This window comes from Paroedura picta, chromosome 5 (assembly GCF_049243985.1).
Source record: "Paroedura picta isolate Pp20150507F chromosome 5, Ppicta_v3.0, whole genome shotgun sequence".
In the NCBI taxonomy this organism is placed as follows: domain Eukaryota; kingdom Metazoa; phylum Chordata; class Lepidosauria; order Squamata; family Gekkonidae; genus Paroedura; species Paroedura picta.
Genome location: NC_135373.1, coordinates 128,044,081 through 128,063,955, shown reverse-complemented (window position 1 = coordinate 128,063,955; position 19,875 = coordinate 128,044,081). Strand labels below are relative to the sequence as shown.

At 56.7% G+C, this 19,875-nt stretch overlaps 3 protein-coding genes across 6 annotated transcripts in view; all 3 read right to left on the bottom strand.

Moving 5' to 3' along the window:
* Positions 1 to 9,831, bottom strand: part of LOC143838740 (src substrate cortactin-like) — a 28,189-nt gene extending 18,358 nt beyond the window's left edge. Inside the window, exon 1 of one of the 2 annotated variants that reach the window (XM_077340541.1) lies at positions 9,212 to 9,831. The gene's annotated coding sequence lies outside the window, so the exon portion shown is untranslated. The remainder of the gene's footprint in view (positions 1 to 9,211) is intronic. The other variant, XM_077340540.1, reaches the window with a different exon arrangement.
* On the bottom strand, positions 1,646 to 9,019 carry LOC143838739 (uncharacterized). Its single transcript, XM_077340539.1, has 2 exons — positions 5,442 to 9,019; positions 1,646 to 2,327 (listed from the first exon to the last, which is right to left on the bottom strand). Exon 1 carries the CDS (start codon positions 7,244 to 7,246, stop codon positions 5,483 to 5,485), a length of 1,764 nt encoding a protein of 587 aa, XP_077196654.1. The 5' UTR covers positions 7,247 to 9,019; the 3' UTR covers positions 1,646 to 2,327; positions 5,442 to 5,482.
* Positions 9,832 to 11,077: 1,246 nt separating the features above from the next.
* Positions 11,078 to 19,875, bottom strand: part of GOLGB1 (golgin B1) — a 38,562-nt gene continuing 29,764 nt past the window's right edge. For all 3 annotated transcript variants that reach the window (XM_077340535.1, XM_077340537.1, XM_077340536.1), the window contains exons 17-24: positions 17,851 to 17,948; positions 17,047 to 17,155; positions 16,131 to 16,265; positions 15,199 to 15,354; positions 13,494 to 13,591; positions 13,121 to 13,255; positions 12,399 to 12,504; positions 11,078 to 12,215 (exon numbers count right to left, since the gene is read on the bottom strand). In XM_077340535.1, the coding sequence (XP_077196650.1) occupies positions 12,081 to 12,215; positions 12,399 to 12,504; positions 13,121 to 13,255; positions 13,494 to 13,591; positions 15,199 to 15,354; positions 16,131 to 16,265; positions 17,047 to 17,155; positions 17,851 to 17,948 (972 nt within the window). In that variant the 3' untranslated portion in view covers positions 11,078 to 12,080. The remainder of the gene's footprint in view (positions 12,216 to 12,398; positions 12,505 to 13,120; positions 13,256 to 13,493; positions 13,592 to 15,198; positions 15,355 to 16,130; positions 16,266 to 17,046; positions 17,156 to 17,850; positions 17,949 to 19,875) is intronic.

Genomic DNA, 19,875 nt, shown 5'->3' with positions numbered 1-19,875 from the left:
AGAGACAAGCCAAGTTTAGCACAAAGTAGACACGCCCTCCCCCCAGGCACGTGGTCTTCGGAGAGGTGCCAGCCTCCAGGGGGGACCTGGGGGTCCTGGAGTGGCTGCCTCGGAGGGTGGGCTGCACGGCATCTGATCTGGAGTGCAAGATCTGGGCTGGGGAACACCTAGATATTTGGGAGGTGCCGCCTGCAGATGGCAAAGTTCGTGGAAGGGCGGGACCTTGGTGGGGCAGACGGCCAGGAGGTGCTCCTTCCAAAGGTCTCCATGAAATGGAGATAGCAGGAGATTTCCAGCCAACACCTGGAAATTGGGAACCCCAATTGTATCCCGCTGAGGTCCCTGTCTGGACATTTCAAATCAGGGGGTCATTCGGAGGACCCCCGCAGTCCTGGTTCTCCGTCTGAAGAAGGCAAACCCCTAAGGCCGCCTTCCGTTCCGGAGTTACCCGTGAGGAGCTGGCAGGTCCTAACGCAGAACAGAGCCCTGAAAAGCCCTCCGGGAGAACGGCAACATTTCAAGGAGTCCAAATTCACGGGGGGCTGCCGCCCGTGGGGGTCCGGCTGGCCTTTGGGGGGCTGCAGGGAAGCTTGGGCTCCCCTCTTGTGTGCACAGCAGAGATGCTCTGACCCATTTCCTAGCAAGGCCTCCTCGTACGACAAGGCCCAAAGAGCTGGGCAGCGTTTTGCACTCGGTTTGCAGATCGCTGCGGATTCAGGCACCCACTTCCCTTCTGCTGAGGCCGTCTAACCACACCGCAGACGCTTCATTCCCACCGACAAAACTGCACACTGTTGGCCTCTTTAAGAGGGGTGATTGTGCTAATCTGTCCGTAGCAACAGAAAAGAGCCAGAGTTCAGGAGCATCTGAAAGAGTAAGAAAATTTGGGGCAGGGGAGGAGCTTTTGGGAGTCACCAAATCTCACTTCCTCAGATACAGCTAGAATGGGAGTCCCTCTGTCCTTATATCACAAGGACGATGGATTTCGATTTTGTTCAGCTAAATATGGTGCTTCCCATGGAGAGACATCAAGATGGTGAGTCTAGAGCGGCAGAAGAGAGCACCTTCCAGGCTCACAGCATTTGGGGCCGGGGAGGAGCTTTTGGGAGTCCTCTGGTTCTGAAGAGGTGAGCAGTGACTCCGGAAATCCCATGCCACAAATGTTGCTAGTCTTTAAGTCGCTCCTGGGCTCTGGCTCTTTTGAGTGGAGTAGGGGAAGTGGGGGTAAAGGTATCCCCTGTGCAAGCACCGAGTCATGTCTGACCCTTGGGGTGACGCCCCCCAGTGTTTTCATGGCAGACTCAATACGGGGTGGTTTGCCAGTGCCTTCCCCAGTCATGACCGTTTACCCCCCAGCAGCAAGCTGGGTACTCATCTTACCGACCTCGGAAGGAGGGAAGGCTGAGTCAACCTTGAGCCGGCTGCTGGGATTGAACTCCCAACCTCATGGGCAGAGCTTTCAGACTGCATGTCTGCTGCCTTACCACCCTGTGCCACAAGAGGCTCTTTTTCTTGAGGAACTAGGAGGCTCTTAAAGGTGGAGGTGGCAGTTAGATCGTTTTAGACTCTTCCATTACGGGTCATGGAGCTGAAGAAGTGTGCCTGCACATGAAATGTCAAGCGCACAGGAAACTCACAACAAAACTTATTCAAAAGAAAAATAGTTTTATTGATTAGCACTACACGCAATGGACTGAAAAGTCAAATCTGACTAGAAGCCAGATTTGCCTCAGCTTATCAATACATTTCTCCCGCCCAAAACTTGACAGTTCCCAAGGGGGGGAGGTGAGTGAGAAAAGACATATGTGAAACCAAAACAGGATTCCAAACTCCCATCCTTGAAAGAGGTAACAAACAGCCCTTTCTGCCCATAACAAGATAAGGTTAACATAACATCACTATTCTATTTTATTGCTTACAAACTACAAGGCCGGGACTAGCAGGCGCCGGGCCCCATCTAGTAATATAACTGACATGGAGGAACTCAGGCTAATTTATGACAGAGATTCTACAATCCTGACATCCCTCCGCATTAAAACAAACTTCACTCCTCCACCTAGCCGGCATCAACCGGGCGAGGACAATCAGGAAATGCTCGATGGAAAGCCCGGAGAAGGCGGGGTGCCTTCACATTCCCAGCCTCAACCCACTCTTTATCCCCAGAGGGGAAATCCTTCCAATCGACCAAATATTGAAGGCGACCCTTATGCAAGCGAGAGTCTAAGATTTGGTTGACTTCATAGTGGGTGTCCTTATCGATGTAAATTGGAACAGGCATAGATGGAGGAGGGTGCCACTCGTCTGGGGCTGGAGCTCTTCGCAGCAGGCTGGAATGAAAAACCGGATGCACATTCCTGTAAGTTTTTGGTAGAGCTAGCTCCACAGTCACAGCATTTATCAATTTCACCACTCTAAATGGTCCCACAAACTTTGGACCAAGTTTCCTGGATTTCTGCTGGCACCTTAAGTTCTTGGTAGACAGGTAGGCTAAATCACCCACTTTCCAATCAGGGGCAGGTACCCTCTTCTTGTCAGCTTGAGCCTTATAGGCATCTTTGGCTTCCTTGAGGCTAGCAACGATTTCTGGCCAGCCCGTACTGATGGAGGCTGCCCATTTATTTATGTCGGGGACCTCTGCGGAGCTAAGTCCCCAAGTGGGGGCTGACACTAAATCAGTTCCATACACCACCTTGAAGGGCGATACCCCAGTTGAAGAGTGGACCCCATTGTTATAGGCGAATTCAGCAAGTGGCAATAAAGAAACCCAATCATCCTGCTGGTGGTTGATAAAACAGCGCAAATACTGCTCCAGGATTTGGTTTACCCTCTCGGTCTGGCCATTTGACTCCGGGTGATAGCCCGAGGTGAGGGCTTGCTCCACACCTAATAGTTTAAGAAGCTCCCTCCAAAACTTAGAAACGAACTGGGGGCCCCGATCCGTCAGGACACGTGTCGGGATCCCGTGCAGACGTACCACGTGTTTAATAAAAAGAGAGGCCAGCTTTGGTGCTGAGGGCACGCCCGTACAGGGGATGAAATGAGCCTGTTTGGAAAAAGCATCCACTACAACCCATATGACGGTGTTCCCTTGGCTGGGGGGCAGGTCTGTAATAAAGTCCATAGTTACATCAGCCCATGGACGTGAGGGGGTGGGCTGCGGCTGCAAAAGTCCCTTCCTCTTGCCCCCAATTGGCTTTGAAGCAATACAAATGGGGCACCCCTGCACATATTTCTCCACATCTTTGCGCAAGGATGGCCACCAGTACTGTCTCCTGACCAGGTGCAGAGTTTTCACAAAACCAAAATGTCCAGCGGTTTTAGCATCGTGGCAAAGCTTCAAAACCTTCCCCCGGGCCGCGGCAGGCACAAAGAGTCTTTCGCCTTTGAAAAAGAGCCCCCCCTTCTCAGACAAATCAGGGCGGAGGGAACAAAACTCTGGGTCAGTTGACAAGTCCTTTTGGACCCAGCCCCCTGGGATGGGCGTAACAGTCTTTGTGTGGCTGCGCGTCACAGCGGCCATCCCCAGTTGGGCGGGAGTAAAGACGGTATCTACCAATGGGTCTCGTTTGCTGTTGTACTGAGGCAGGCGCGATAGTGCATCAGCCAAAAAATTCAGTTTGCCAGGAAGATGCTTTAGGGAGAAGTTGAAACGAGCGAAAAACTCCGCCCATCTCATTTGTTTGGCTGAAAGCGAGCGGGGCTGTTTGAGTGCCTGAAGGTTTTTATGATCTGTCCAGACTACAAACGGGATTGTGGACCCCTCCAGCCAATGCCGCCACGTGGAAAGGGCCAATTTCACTGCAGCCGCCTCTTTTTCCCAAATTGCCCAATTTCTTTCTGCCGCTGAAAATTTCTTTGATAAATAGGCCAGGGGGTGCAATTTCCCGTCTCCCCCCTCTTGGAGGATCACGGCCCCCATTGCTACGTCCGAGGAATCTACTTGTACTGTTAGTAAATTGCTTAGAGGGGTCGGCATGGGCCAACACCGGTTCAGACGTGAATAACAGCTTTAGTTTGTCAAACGCCTCCTGACAGGAGGGAGTCCAAGAGAGAGGCGCCCCAGGTCGGCTTGCCGTCTTCCCCCCTTTGGTTTTTAACAAGTCAGTGAGGGGCAGCGCAACCTTGGCAAAGTTGGGGATGAAGGTCCTGTAAAAATTAGCGAACCCTAAGAAACTTTGTAATTGCCTCCTGGTGCGGGGAGGCTCCCATGCCAGCAAATCACGCACTTTGCCAGGGTCCATTTCGATCCCAGCTTGGGAGACCCGGAAACCCAAGAACTCCACTGACTCGCGGTGGAACTCACATTTTGACAATTTAGCGAACAACTGGTGCTTCCGCAAGCGGCGGAGCACTTCGCGGACCAGCTTAGTATGACTCTCAACATTCTCTGAATACACAAGAATATCATCAATGTAAACCAACACCCCTTGGTACAATAAATCATGCATAATTTCATTTATCATATTCATGAACACGCCCGGAGCGCCGGCGAGGCCGAACGGCATTACGGTGTATTCAAACTGCCCCAGGGGCGTATTAAAAGCTGTTAAATATTCATGCCCTTTCTTGATCCGAACTCGATAGTAGGCTTCCCTTAAGTCCAGTTTCGAAAAAACGCGCGCCTTCCCCAAGTGGCCCAGCAAGTCTTTTATCAGGGGAAGCGGGTAGGCGTTGCAGGTGGAGACCGCGTTCAACCCGCGGTAGTCGGTGCACAACCTCAGCGAACCGTCCTTCTTTTTTACGAAAAGGACCGGGGCTGCCAAGGAAGATGTGGCTGGTCTGATAAAACCCCTCGCTAGGTTCTTATCCAAAAATTCTCTAAGCTCTGCCATCTCTCGCGGGCTCATGGAATACAGTTTGGCTTTGGGGAGAGGCTCTCCCTTCTTTAATTCGATGGCACAGTCAGTTTTGCGGTGGGGGGGGAGCTGGTTGCACTCCACCTCCGCGAACACATCACCAAAGTCCCGGTATTCAGGAGGGAGCGCGTCCACCCCCACCCCCAAAGCAGCCACCACCCCGGATCTCGGAGGACCCTGCTGCCGCGTGTGCTGCTCGCAAGCGGCGGAGGTAAATTCCACAGTCCCTTCCTTCCACTTCACAAGGGGATCATGTTCCCTCAGCCAATCCAACCCCAACACGCATGGGAAGGCAGAGTGAGGGGCCACCAAAGGTTGGATTTGCTCCCAATGTTTTTTTATGTCCAAGTCCATGGGGCGAGTCTTTGCCGTGGCTTCCCCACCGGGAGCGCATTTCCCATCTAACTGGGTGATTGGCAAGGGTTCTTTCAGTGCCACTTTCCCCACCCCCAAAGTCTCGGCCAGTGCCGGGCTCACTAGGGATTGGGTGCACCCTGAGTCCACAATACATCGGATTCCCACCGTTTTCCCCGACTTGGGGTTAGAAAGGTTGGCCGGTAGGAGTAGCAAGGGGGAATCACTCACCACGCGTTTGCCCCTGTTGGCGGCCTGCTGGCGGGGCGCCTTTACAGCAGACCGTCCTCGTTTCCCGACTGCTCCTCAGCTTGATCCTCGTCCTCCAGCCCGCTTCCCTCCTCCGAGTCGTCCACCGCTGGCACGGCAGCCACTGGAACCAGGAGAGATTTGGTGCTTTTCTTGGTGGTGGTTTTCTTGGCAGGCGTGGCTTTCGATGGGGCGCTGCTCGCAGCTTTCGCGGTTGATGCCGCTTTCGTTGGGCAGTGTGCGAGGAAATGCCCGGCTTGGCCACATCCCAAGCACAGCCCTTTCTCCATGCGCCGAGTGCGCTCCGCCGGTTCCAATTTGGTTCGGGGCTTGGTCTTCACCGGGGTGGAAGTCTTCGCCATGGTTTTCCCGGCCAGGGCTTGCACCATTGAGGCCCGTTCCAAGCGGTTTTCCATTTCTCCAGCCAGCTGGACCCACCCTTCGACAGTGAGTGGGTCTTCCAGGAGGAGGCACTTGTCAGCCAGAGTGGGATTGAGGCCCCCTACAAACGCCAGCACACGTTGGGGCTCCGTCCAGTCTGGTACAGAGGAAGCCAGCTCCTTAAATTCCCTGGCGTACTCAACCACAGACAACTTTCCCTGCCGGTGAGCCCGGAGTTTCTTCTCCGCAGTCTCCCGTTCAAACGGTTCCACGTACATCTGGCGCAGGGCCCTCATAAAATGGTTGTAGTCGCGGGTGGCTTGGGGATGGTAACGGTACAAATCCACGAACCATTTGGCAGCTTTGCCTTCCAGGGCTTGCCCCACGAAACGCACCCGTTCGGCGTCGTCTTGGAAAGTGAACCCCATGTCCATCATGTAGGCTTGGAGGTGCACCAGGAACGTGGGGAAATCGGAGGGGTCCCCAGAAAACTTTGCCTTGAACTTATAGGTGTTCCGCATTTCCACTCCACGGAGGTGGGCAGGTAGGCGCCCTGGGCCCCAGTCCGCCGGTGCTGGGGCCGGGGCCGGGGGTCTTGCACCCCGGCCAATGCCTCTCCCTCTCCCAGCCGCCACTCTCGCTCGTTCCGCTGCCTGCGCCGCTGCTGCTGCTCGCGCGGCCGCTCGCGCTGCTTCACGCGCCGCCGCCGCTGCCGCCGCCTCGGCTCCCGCGACATCCGCCGCCGCCCGTGCCGCCGCCGCCGCTGCTGCGTCCTCGCCTCCGTCCGCGCCGTCTCCACCAGCACCGTCGCCGCCAGCGCCACCTTCGTCCTCTCGTTCCTCGCCTTCGTCTTCTCTCTCCCTCTGCGCCCTTGCGCGTGCTTCCGCCTCGGCTTCGATCTCTAGCTGAGCCCGGGCTCTGGCCAGCGCCTCAGCCGCCTCTGCCGTTGCTTGCGCGGCCGCCATGCCGTGCTCCTGCAGTGCAAGCCCACCGCTCTCTCTCCGTGCACTGGTATCGTGTGCACCCCCACCGAGCACGTCCCTTAGCAGGCGTTGTGTTCGGCGTCTCTCCTCCGGATCCAGCCGACCCGAGAGGTCCTGCAGCCAGTTAGTCACCCTGTCCAGCTTGTACTGCAAGTCCTGTGTCTCACCCACAGGCTCCAGCGCGTAGCTAGGCAGTCCCAGGTGCTCCGGCCAACGTTCATCCCCAGTAGGGCGGTCGTATTTTGACAACCGCCTGCGCTGGGTGATGTGACGTTCCAAAAATTCCTCGGGTCCCGGGGTTGCCCCCGAGACAGCCCGCATCATGGCCGAGCTGTGCGGCCCCGCACCAGCGCCTTCGGCCTGGGAGAGGTCCCAATCCAGGCCCTCTCCCTGATCAGAAAAAGTATGTCCCTCGCCCTGCATTTTGCAGGTGAAAGGAGTTGTGAGATTTGACTTGATGTCAAGCGCACAGGAAACTCACAACAAAACTTATTCAAAAGAAAAATAGTTTTATTGATTAGCACTACACGCAATGGACTGAAAAGTCAAATCTGACTAGAAGCCAGATTTGCCTCAGCTTATCAATACATTTCTCCCGCCCAAAACTTGACAGTTCCCAAGGGGGGGAGGTGAGTGAGAAAAGACATATGTGAAACCAAAACAGGATTCCAAACTCCCATCCTTGAAAGAGGTAACAAACAGCCCTTTCTGCCCATAACAAGATAAGGTTAACATAACATCACTATTCTATTTTATTGCTTACAAACTACAAGGCCGGGACTAGCAGGCGCCGGGCCCCATCTAGTAATATAACTGACATGGAGGAACTCAGGCTAATTTATGACAGAGATTCTACAATCCTGACATGAAAGCTTCTACCCAGAACTGAACTTTCTTGGTCTGAAAGGTGGACTCAAACTGGGCTCAAACTTTGCTCAGTTGCTTCAGACCTGCATAGCTTCCTACCTGAATCTAGGTCGTGAGTGAGGAGAGCTTGCTAACTACAGTTCCCAGAATGCAGAGGAATGAAGACAGAGGTGAGGTGGATAGATGTCACTCATTTCCACCCTCAGCCAAGATGAAAGGCAGGATAGATTCGAATACATGATTAAATTTATTTGGGCAGTCTACACAGTCAACCTTGAGCCGGCTGCTGGGATTGAACTCCCAGCCTCATGGGCAAAGCTTCAGACAGCATGTCGGCTGCCTTACCACCCTACACCACAAGAGGCTCTAAGAGGTCACAAGAGGTGGGGGAGACACTCTCAAAAAAGGGATCCCCAGAGTCAGGGGGCGGGGGGGGGGAGATGCAACAGTACAAAAATAAATTTGTTAAGGGAAGGGTGGAAGAGAATTGTTGATTTTGTTTCTTTATGGTTATGTGGCTATTTGCCCTTTTATTCTGTAAGCCGCCGCAAGCCGGCTTTGTCGGGAGGGGCAGGATATAAATTTAATAATAAATATTCCCATTGAGAATGCTGCTGAGGAGCTCAAAAGCCAGAGTCAGGGCGAAAGGACACAAGGCAAACCCCACAAGGGCACCTCTAGGCCCGAGAGAAGAGTGGGGGGGGGGGATAGACACGACCCACGGGGGCTCCCAGGAGCCTCCATTCTGTCCCGGCCAGCTTCAGGCATCGGTCCATTTCCAGGGATTGGCATTTGGTGGGGGCTCCTAAAACTTTTCAGACTTTAAGATGGAGATTCTTAGGCAACCCGTATGCAGAAAGCATGGAGTGTGGCCAAGGGGCATGCAGCTGAGGGTGCGGCCGAGTTAGCCTCGCACCTGAGCCCAGGACTAGACAGAATAAATATCAGCCACGTTCCTCACCCAGGGTCTCTGCTCACCTGATTCCTTCGGGCTTTTGCTAAGTGGGGTGACCCTCCCCCCCCCCCCCACCGGCAGGCTGCCACAGTGTCGCTTCTCCCGCAGGGTCACTGCCACACACGGGCCAAACCGCAATGGGCCAGAGGAGCTCGTGTTGCAACTCCTGGGAATGTGAGAACAGCCCTAGAGCAAGTTGGCCCAACCAGCCTCCTGACCCCACCTGGCTCCGGATGCAAAGACCACCCCAACAGAGGGGGAGGGGGCCAGAGAGGTCCTGCAGTGAGTGGCAGAACTTCTTTTTTGGAAGTCCTCTGGATGCAGCCATGACCCGGCTGCCACCTCCCAACAGGCCATCTTGCTCTGCCCGCCCCCCCCCCCCCGGTCCAGCGCTGAATGTGTCAATGGCTGGCCCCACTTCCGGCCGCCTTCCACAAGCTCTTCTTCTGCCTTTTCCCACCAGCTGAGCAGCCAGTGCCCTCGATAGGAAGGATCCTAAGAAAGCTAGCCCCTTCCCCCCAATTCCCCACACCCCCACCCCAGCCCCTCCTGCTTGAGTTTGGTACCTTGGGCAGGAAGCCTCACTCCACGCACCCCGTCTCAACGGCGAAGCTGAGCTGCACCCAGGTTCCTGTTTCAGCATCACCAAACCTCCGCACTTCCTGCAGGCCGGGCCCTCCGCTGAGCTTTGCAGCAGAACCAGCCCCGTGTCACGCGAGGCCGAAAAAGGGAAGCGCTGAGAGGGCGGCTGCTTGTGGAAAACGATGCACCAACAGCACAACACCTGACCGTGCACACACACACACACGAAGCTGCCCTCCACTGAACCAGGCCCACAGCCCAGCAAGGTGTCTCATCTACTCTCCAGTCTCAGGCAGAGGTCTCTCCCATCCCCTCCTGCCTGGTCCTTTCAACTGGAGATGCTGCCTGGGATTGAACCGGGGACCTTCTGCCTGCCAAGCAGAGGCTCTGCCCCAGAGCCAGGGTCTCAGGTCAAGGTCTTTCTGTACTACTGCTTTCTGTTCTATCTCACAGAATCCTTGAGTGGGAAGGGGCCACACCTAGTCCACCCCCTGCTCAGTGCACGATCAGCCTCCAGCCTCCAGGAGAAGGATCAGTCCAGCCGCTGCTTGAAGACGGCCAGTGAGGGGGAGCTCCCCACCTCCTTAGGCAGCCCCTTCCACTGCTGAACTAGACTCCCAGAATCCTAGAGTGGGAAGGGGCCATGCAGGCCATCTAGTCCCACCCCCTCCTCAGTGCAGGATCAGCCTCCAGCATCCAGGAGAAGGATCTGTCCAGCCGCTGCTTGAAGACGGCCAGTGAGGGGGAGCTCCCCACCTCCTTAGGCAGCCCCTTCTGCTCCTGAACTAGACTCCAAGAATCCTAGAGTGGGAAGGGGCCATGCAGGCCATCTAGTCCCACCCCCTGCTCAGTGCAGGATCGGCCTCCAGCATCCAGGAGAAGGATCTGTCCAGCCGCTGCTTGAAGACGGCCAGTGAGGGGGAGCTCCCCACCTCCTCAGGCAGCCCCTTCCACTGCTGAACTAGACTCCTAGAATCCTAGAGTGGGAAGGGGCCATGCAGGCCATCTAGTCCCACCCCCTGCTCAGTGCAGGATCAGCCTCAAGCATCCAGGAGAAGGATCTGTCCAGCCGCTGCTTGAAGACCACCACTGAGGGGGAGCTCCCCACCTCCTTAGGCAGCCCATTCCACTGCTGGACTACTCTGAATGTGAAAAAAATCCCTGATATTCAGCCAGTCCTGATCTACAAGTAGTTTAAACCCATTACTGCAGGTCCCATCCTCTGCTGCAAAGAGGACCCTCTCCCTGCCCTCCTCCAAGGGACAGCCTTTCACATACTTAAAGAGAGCCCTCCTTCCCCCTCTCAGCCTCCTCTTCTCCAGACTGAACCTTTCCAAGTCCCTCGGCCTTTCCTCCTGGGGCTTCTTCCCTGGATCCTCCTCGTCACTCTCCTCCGAACCATCTCCCTTCTGTCCACATCCTCTCTGAAGCGAGGCCTCCAGAACTGCCCATGGCTCCCTCCTGAGAGTTCCCTCTTACTGTGTTCTAGCTTTCAGTGTACAGAAAAGTGTTTCCAGAAGAGCTGAGTCTTCCCCCAGAGGCTCCAAACTTGCAACCTTGAAATCTGAACCCAGACAGCTTCCCGCCCCTCCAGTTTCCTGGCTTGTGCCTTCCTGTTGCTTCAGGGCTCTCCTATGTTCTGCTCCCTCTAGTGGTCGATCCGATATTCTACCGCTTTATGTCCGGCCTGCAAGCAACGAAAGGGACAATGCAGAAAGGCTGTGTGGTAAGAAGGCCAGAGCCTCGGCCGGACCAAGACCAGGGCGTCCCACTGGAGGTCTGGAGGCCGAGGCCTGAAGAAGACCCACCCGGGTGGCAGAACTGGACCCACAGATGACACCCACTCAAGATGCTCGCAAAAATAATCTTTATTGCACAAGGTAAGATTTTGAAGGGGGGGGGGGGCGTCTGCAAATGGGATTTTGGGGAAGAAAAGGAAGCCTGCAGACCCCATGCCCAGCAGGATCAAGACAGGGGGCAGCCCCAAATCAATGCTGAGGGACCCAAGAGGAAGAACCGGAACAAACGCTTCCCCCCGCCCTGCCCCACACCTTCCAACACATACACTCCTCAGCTCACCTGCCCCAAGGGCTCCCCCCTCCCACAGACTGTGACCCACCCCCTTCCCCCTTCCTTCCTTCCTTCCCATCTCCACGGGGCCCTTCCCTGCATGGGCAGGAACTCCGAGAACCTCTCCTCCTGACCGTCATACAGTGCAAGGAACGGGTTCCGTAGCCCCCAGTGCTCCTGGAGCCAGAGGCCACATCATCACCCTCCTCTCCTCCCCGGCAAGTGACACACCTGCAACTTCTGCCCCATCCCTGTGGCCAAAATCAGAGAAGCCAAAATGGCTGGTGCAAAAGAAACGTCCTTCCAGCCAGGTGAAGGTCAACTAGGTGAAGCTGATCCCCTTTCCAGTATCCCATGAAATGCACACGCCAGCCCTAGAGAGATGGCCGTTCGCTCAGCATGCCAGCATGCCGAAAATTCCCAACTGGCACCCAGGGGCAGCTCTAGGCGGCAGGCTGCAATTCACACGGTGTGTCAAGTGGGGAACTCTTCCCTAAACTGTAAATTAACTTTGCTCCACTTTGGTGGCACAGCCAAGAGAATGCCTCCAGTGCTCTTCCTTAGGAGGCCATGCTGATAAAGGCTCCTGCCAGCCGTCTCTGGGCCAGGCTCTCATGGGTGGGGGAGGAGGGGTGCCTCTGAAACTCCCCACAGCTGCCCCCTTACCATCAGCCGGCTCGCGTGGGGGGCTGGATGGCCCAAGCCACAGCCAAAGGAGCTTCCTCCTCCAGCCAGTCCCTGCAGGCAGAGCCCGAGGAGAGGGCCGACTCTCGTGGGCTGCCGTTACAGGTGGCCCGTGAAGCAGAGCAGCAGCAGCACGTGGACCGTGAGGAGGTAGACCGTGGCCAGCAGGGGGAGGCGTGTCCGAGAGCAGAAGAGCGAGCGGAGGAGGCGCCGGGGGCCGGTGCTCTGCCGGGGCTGAGGAGGAGGAGGAGAAAGCACAAGAAAGGCAGCCGTTACCAGGCAGGGAGCACAGGCTTCGGCTCAGCCGTCCCCCGGGGGCTCTAGAGAGTCCTAACACTTCCCAAATTCAGGGACTCCCCATGCCAGGCCCTAGATGGCCACAGACCACCCCTAACCCTGCCCAGGGAGGGCCCTTACCTTGCGGAAGGTGCCCTCCGTGGAGCCAACCAGTAGCGCATGCTCAGGGGCAGGCAGCATATCGATGCTGGTTTCCAAAGAAGGCTCCCACTTGCTTGACTCCAACCTGTGTTGAGAAAAATATGAATCAGCGCCTGCGACTCAGGAAGCCGCCCTCTGGCCAAGGCCCATCCGCAGCACTCTGCCTTCCCTGAGAGCCAGCGCGGGGTCATGGGTAAATCGCCCCTTAGGGCAAGTAGCAAATAAAGGGACTTCCCCCCCCCTTCCCTCTGTACTCTGGCTCAGACTCCATGCTTGGCCAGACCACGCAGACTGTTGAGGCTTATGCACTTCGGCCGCTTTGGTGGCCATTCAAGCCCGAAGCGGCCAGTCTAGTACGGTCCTTAACCATTTATCCAGCACACGGATATTCTGGATGCTGTGGGCCTGGGACCTGGGCAGACGGCACACCTGTCCGGTCTTGCTACCCGGAGAGCGTATGCCTGGACTGCGGGAGGACGGAGGGGCTACCCATGAGGCAGACGACAGCGTTTGGACTCGTGTGCCAGCGCTGGCCAGGCCAGGACCCCCAAAGCCCAATGTGTGAACGAGGCTCCTCAGAACTTCAACATCACCAGGAGCATTTTTGGTGTTGCTTTTGCACAGGGCAGTCGGTGCTCTGTCTCAACGGGACGACGACAGACGAGCCCTGCAGGCCAGGTGGGCCTCCCTGCTGCACGAACCTGCGGAGGTGATCTTGGGCGGCCGAAAAGGCCTCCTCGGCCGCCTGGCGCTGCTCCCGCTCCTCCCGCAGCAGCTCCTCCAGCCTCAGCAGGCCCTGCTTCGTGGAGGTCTCCTGCTGCCGGGCCTCCGACAGCCTGCGGGGGGGGGGGACAAGGAGGCCGTGAGGGGGAGGGTCCAGGGCACCAGGCTCACTTCTGGGGGCAGGTCTGCCCTCCAGAGGGAGCGGAGCACAGACTTCCTGCCCCCTCTTCAGCCCAATGAAAAAGGAGACTGAGGCTTCAATTCAGCCAATGGCAACGAGTGGGTGTTTCTAGACTGCCAAGAGCAGAATGGGGGGACCCCCCCCCACCCCCGCCCCCCGCCAGCACTCACCTCATCTGTAGCTCCTGCAGCTCTGGGGTGTAGCTCTCCCGGGGATGCTCCCTTCTTTCCTGCGGGGCTCCGGGAGCAGCGTCTGCTGAGGGGGCTCTCTGGGGACAGAACACACTCCCACCGCTCAGGCCCACGGAGAAAGCAGAGCTGCAGCTGCCACCCCCCCACCTCCCCCCCCCCCCCAGAATGAATCTGGGCCCAGGCTGAGCAGACCCTCAAGGCCTGCCTGCCATGATGGGCGTCTCCCTCTGGACCCACTTCCAGAGCAGGTGCAGGGCAGGTGGCCGAGGATTTGGGTCTCCACGGAGAGGGGAATCCAAAAGCACACCTGAACTCTGGACGCTAGGCAGCACCCCGCCCTGGCCCAGCCAACTCCAGCCAGCCCACCACGGCCTCCAGACACCCGGCCAATTGGTCCGATGGTGCTGACGGGGGGGTTGCCCATTAACAGAAACAGCTGGGTGTCATCCACATACCAGTGACAGCCCAGCCCAGCCCAAAATGCCGGATCAAGGAGCCGCATACAGATGTTAATTAGCATTGGGGAAAGAACGACTCCCTGTAGGACCCCACAGTTGAGGGCCCTTCTCTGGGCCCTCCACCTTCCCCCACTGCCACCCCCTGTCCCCAGTTTTGGAGAAAGGACTCCCTCCAGCCATTTCACGGCTGTCTCTCTAGGTCAGGGGTAGTCAAACTGCAGCCCTCCAGATGTCCATGGACTACAATTCCCAGGAGCCCCCTGCCAGCATTCGCTGGCAGGGGGCTCCTGGGAATTGTAGTCCATGGACATCTGGAGGGCCGCAGTTTGACTACCCCTGCTCTAGGTGGTGGGTCAAAAGTCTGAGGCTGACGGTGTCAAATGCTGCTGTCAGATCTAATAAGAGCAGTAGCGCCAGCCTGCCTACATCCAGCTTCCTCCGGAGATGGTCTGTCAGAGCGGCCAGTGCCAGGGGCTGGGGGGGGGGGGAAGGGTCAAGGGGCTGAAGTTCCTTCCAAGATTCCCTGGAGTTGTCCTGCCACTACCTGTTCAATCACCGTGCCCGGGAACGCTCCAGGTGAGACTGGGCGGTTAATTGGCCAGGATGCTGGGACCCAGCTCTTGTTTTTTCAATAAGAGCCACACCACTGCCTCTCTCAGGCTCCCCAGGAATGCTTGTGAAGTCAGGGACGGATTCATAATACCCCAGAGAGGGCCCCGATCTCCCCACCACTGCCTTTCACCAGCTACAAGGGAGAACGGGTCAAGAGAGAGTGTGGCTGGCCGGACCACTGCCAGGGCCTTGTCTTCTTCTGCCAAAGAGAGCAGACTGGGGGGGTCCATAGAGGCCACGGAGATGGCCGAGGGGCCTCTAGTTGACATTCTGCCTTTACCCTGGTGGGAAAGACCTGGTGAAGTGACAAAGTTTTCTTTGGGAAATAGCTTGCAAACGTCTCACGGCTAATATCCAATTTCAAACCTTGGGAGGACCCTGCGGATGTCAACCATCTAATTGTTTTAAAGAGTTGTGCTGGGCGCAAGAAGGGCACTAGACAGGCCCTCTGCACACACAGCCCCGTGGTCCTGGGCTGGGGGCTCCACCCTCCCCGGATCAACCTCGGGAGAGACCAAGGAATCAGTAGCAAGACCCGGTTCCTCTCAGAACGGCCTCTAGGAGCCAAGGGGAAGAGAAAGGACAGCCCGGCAACCTGCCCGCCCTGGCCTTACCAGGTCTTTCCCCAGAGGCTGCTGCTGCAGCTGCTTCTCCAGCGCCTCGCAACGCAGCAGGACGTCGCTGTAACGCTGCTGCGACTCCCGCAGGCTGCGGCTGCTTCCTCTCAGCTGGAGGGTGAGTGTGTTCTTCTCTTCAAAGACCTGCGAGAGCTGGGGAAAGTAGGGGGGGGGGTGAGATCTCCACCTTAGGTGCTCCCAACTGCAGAGGGGAGACCCTTCCCCGGGTGGAGGATCCAAAAAGAGTCTCCTCTACATCAGAACCCCTTTGGCAGGTCTCCACTAGGATACGGAGCTGAGGTGCATGGGGCGCAGCTACCCTGCAGACAATTTGGCATCGTAATTTTTTTTTAAGATTAAAATGAGCAATGCTGGGCTTCACAGGTGTAGACCTAACCCTTAGATCGAAAAAGAGAAACAATTCAGTATTAAGAGCTCAAAAATGTTTAAAAACCATGAAAGAATATCGTATCTATTGGGCGTGCATAAAACATCTCAGTGTCTACACCTCAAGAGCCAACAAGTTCAGACAGACCTAGTGCGTTTCGATAATCCTGATCTTCAGCAGGGGTCGATATATTTGTTACTTACAACACACAGTCGTATATAACATTTAAAAAACAATTGTGTTGGCAGAATCCTCAGTCAACAAATATTTCCTATCCCCCCTGCCCAGGTACTGGAAAATCCTGCTGCGAACCTCTCTGCAAAAGGTCCAAAATGACCTTTTCCCTAACCCTTGTGGTTCTCACCTGTTCTCCAGGTTGAGTTTTTATTTCCCTTCATGTTACCTGTAGGAAGCACCTTGATGCTTGAATGGTCTTGACTAAGAGACAGAAAGCGATGGCGCCAGGTGCCCTACTGACTGCAGGAACACCACGGCGTTCGCTTCAGGCAACCCGCCCCCAGCCCCCGCCTCCTGAGCGCACCTTGCTGTGCAGCTGTTGGATCCGCTGCTCCTTCTGGTGCAGCTCTTTCAGGCTGCTCCCGAGCTGGGCCTGGAGCCGGTCCTTCTCTGCCTCCCGGCTGGACACGTCCACCTGCGAAGCGGCCTCTGGGGGGACCTGCAGGAAAGGAGGCTCAGCCGCAGAAGCACAAGGCGGCCCCGCTAGGTTTTCAGGCCCCAAGAACCCCACAGGGACCCAGGCATGGTCACGTGCCAAGGGTGGGCTGCGGGACTTGAACGCTTCGGGCGGGTATTTTAAAAGCCCACCCTGTGGCAAAATGGGACCCCTCTGGGTGCTAGCCATTTTATTGCTTGCTGCTGAATTCCTGCCCCCCCCCCCAGGGGTTTTTCGAGGGAAGTGAGAGGTGGTTTTGCCAATCCTGGCCTCTGCCGCACTTGGGGGCCTCCCATCCGAGTGCCAGCCAGGGCTAGCCCTGCTTAGTGTCATGAGACTGAGCTAGCCGGGGCCATCCGGCAGGAGACGCTGCAAGGTGGATTGCCCCTGCCTGCCTGGCCTTCCTTGGAGGCCTCCCATCCAAGCACCAGTCAGAGCTGGCCCTGCTTCGCTTCCAGAATCCAAGTGCTCAGGCAAGCCGGGTGATGTCGGATCAGGGGGGCAAACCGCACGGCAGCAGGAGGAGCCCAACAGGGCAACTCCAGGGCAGACGGACAATGTTCCGAGAGAGATTGCAGCTAAACAGCAACACTTACAAAAATATCCACAGCCATGTGGATTGGTTAGCAAAGTCTTGTGGGAGGTGGACAGATGAGGACATCAAATGCCTCCTGGCTGGCTGGGGGGGACAATGGGAATGTGACAGCTTCCCCAGCCAGCCATCCCCCCTGCACCCTCACCCCCTGCTGGGAGCCCCTCTCCCCTGCCTTCCTCCCTCCCTTACCTGTCTTTGGTGCTGCTCCTCGTCCAGGGGAGGCAGGCTGGCCTTCGTCCCCCTCACATGGCTCAGCAGCTGCTCTTGGGTCCCCAGCTCCCCAGCAGCCTTCTCCTCCCTGAGGAAATACCCAAAGGCAGAAGAAGCCCATGTAAGGTGTGCCCTGCTGGATTGGGCCAGCAGTTAGCCTAGGATCAACAGAGGCCGAAGCCTTCCTGAGAACACAAGAAACACCCTGCTGGATCAGGCCAGGAGCCCATCTAGTCCAGGATCACACTTGACCTGACTCCCTGGCTCAGTGGCAGATCCTCTGCTTAGCATGCAGAAGGTCCCAGATTCAATCTCCAGCAGCTCCAGTTAAAAGACCAGGCAGGAGGGGATGGGAGAGATCTTGGCCTGAGACCCTGACTCAGTGGCAGAGCCTCTGCTTGGCAGGCAGAAGGTCCCAGGTTCAATCCCCGGCATCTCCAGTTACAGGACCAGGCAGGAGGGGATGGGAGAGACCTTGGCCTGAGACCCTGGCTCAGTGGCAGAGCCTCTGCTGGGCAGGCAGAAGGTCCCATGTTCAATCCCCGGCATCTCCAGTTAAAGGACCAGGCAGGAGGGGATGGGAAAGACTTTTTTCCATCTTCAACCCTGGAGAGCTGCTGCCAGTCTTAGACAATAATGACCTGGATTGACCAAGGTCAGACAGCTTCATGGTGTCCTCCCCCCTCCCCTCATGGCTCCACTGGAAGCATCCCCCCCCACACCATCCCCCCCTACACACAGGGCAGCAGGCCCAGGCCCAGGCCCAGCCGGCAGCTTTCCCACCTCAGCCGCTGCTGCTCCGTGTCCTGCTTCTGCTTCTGCTCCTGCAGGTCGGCCCTGCCTGCCCCCGCCTGCTGCTGGAGGCTCTTCAGTTCAGCCAGCTGGGGACAAAGAGAAGCACCGGGTCAAAAGTGCTACCCTGAATAAGGACAAAAGTGTCCCAGGAAATATATTACTGCTTCTACCAATTCCGACCAAAGGCCCGTGCTCAAAGCCAAAGGCTCTGCTCCAGCTGAGAGGCCGTGGGGTGACCAAGCCCCAGAGCGCTCTTAGGGGACAGCGGGCACCCCACCCCTCCCCCAACCTGGAGGCAGAGAAGGCCCACCGTCTTCTTCACCTGCCCTCTAATGAGGCCGTGCAAAGAACCTGTTTTGAAAAATGTGTCCAGCAACGCAGAAGAAATAGAGCAGAGTCCGAGTCCAGTCAGGCCCCTTGAAGACCAACCAAGTTTTAGTCAAGGTGGGAGCTTTCGTGGGCCTGCACACTTCTTGTATCTGATGACCCTTCTGCCTTGAAGAAATCTTCAGGGGTCTTCAAGGTGCCCCCGGACTCACACTTTGTTCTGCAGCTTCAGACCAGCAAACACCCCCCCCCCCCGAATCTACTGACCGAGGTCTCAGGCAGCTTCATGCAAGAAATACATGCAGGCAGGACACAGACAATCCCATGGTTCAGATAAATGCATTTAACCAGAATCTCTCGAAGGCAGTGGCCCCCAACCTTTTTATCACCGGGGACCGGTCAACGCTTGACAATTTTACTGAGGCCCGGGGGGGGGGGGGTAGTCTTTTCCCGGGGGACGTCGCTGCCGCTGCCTGAGCCCTTGCTCCACTTGCTTTCCCAACGGCACCCCTGAACTCCCACCACCAGCTGGGGGACGCTGCCAGGAGCAGCTGTGAAATGCCAAGCTGAGGGGGAGCACCAGCCATGCTGGCCGCCACAGAGCACCAAAGGTGAGCTGGCGGCAGAGTGGCAGGGCAGCCCCCGAGGCAGCAGCCGGGCAGGAGGACGAGGAGGAGCCACGGCCCGGTCCCTGGACCGGGGGTTGGGGACCACTGCTCTAATGCACAGTGACAGCACCGGGTGAGCCTGTGTGGGAGGGACCTGGCCTCTTTTGCTCTCCGTTTGATCGGTGGCTTCACACCAGACAGACAGAAGCATGCTTTTCTGTCTGAAGAAATGAGTAACTTTTATTCCTCTGAAGCGGATCATTTGAAAGGCCCTGCTTGCAGCTGTAACATATGGTACTCACAAGACTTCCAGAATTTTGATTTGGGCCTGATTTTCCAAATTAGGTCATTCCGTTTTTCTTACTGCCCTGACCTGGGGGGGGGGGGCAGGCTGGCCTTGTCAGCTGAGCAGCATTGGTCACGGTTACTACAGCGAGGGGAGACCACCGAGGACATCCCGGGTGGCCACCCAGAGGCAGGCAGTGGCAAACCACCTCAGAACATCGCTTTGAAACCCTCGCAGGGTTGTTGTAGGTCAGCTGTAATTGATGATTAAAAAGCCCCCAATCCCAACTATTTCAATGATTCCTTATGAGGATAGTTTCAAGTGGGCGGCCGTGTTGGTCCGAAGTAGCACAATAAAACCAGAGTCCCGTCAGGCACCTTGAAGACCAACCAAGATTGATTCAAGGCCGGAGCTTCCGAGGGCAAGCACCCTTCCTCAGACTAGGAACTGACCATCATGACAGTTGGAATATTTGACGAAGGGTGCTTGCACTCGAAAGCTCACGCCCTGAATAAGTCTTTGTTGGTCTTAAAGGTGCCTGACTGGACTCTGGTTTGATTGCGATTCCTTATTATTACTTAATTAATTGCTTTCTGTGTCTAGCATTTCCTCCTCTCTGTCCTGATTTTGCGGCCTATCAGCCTCCCTGGAGGCCCTCCTTGCCTTTTGGGAGAGGGAGAAAACTGCCTCTGTGCCCACTCCCCCCCCCATAAGCCTCCTTGCTGAGGTGTCCGGCCTGCCCTCCAGGGGAAGGTGCTCCAGCCCTCTCATCACCTCGTTTGCCCTCCCCTC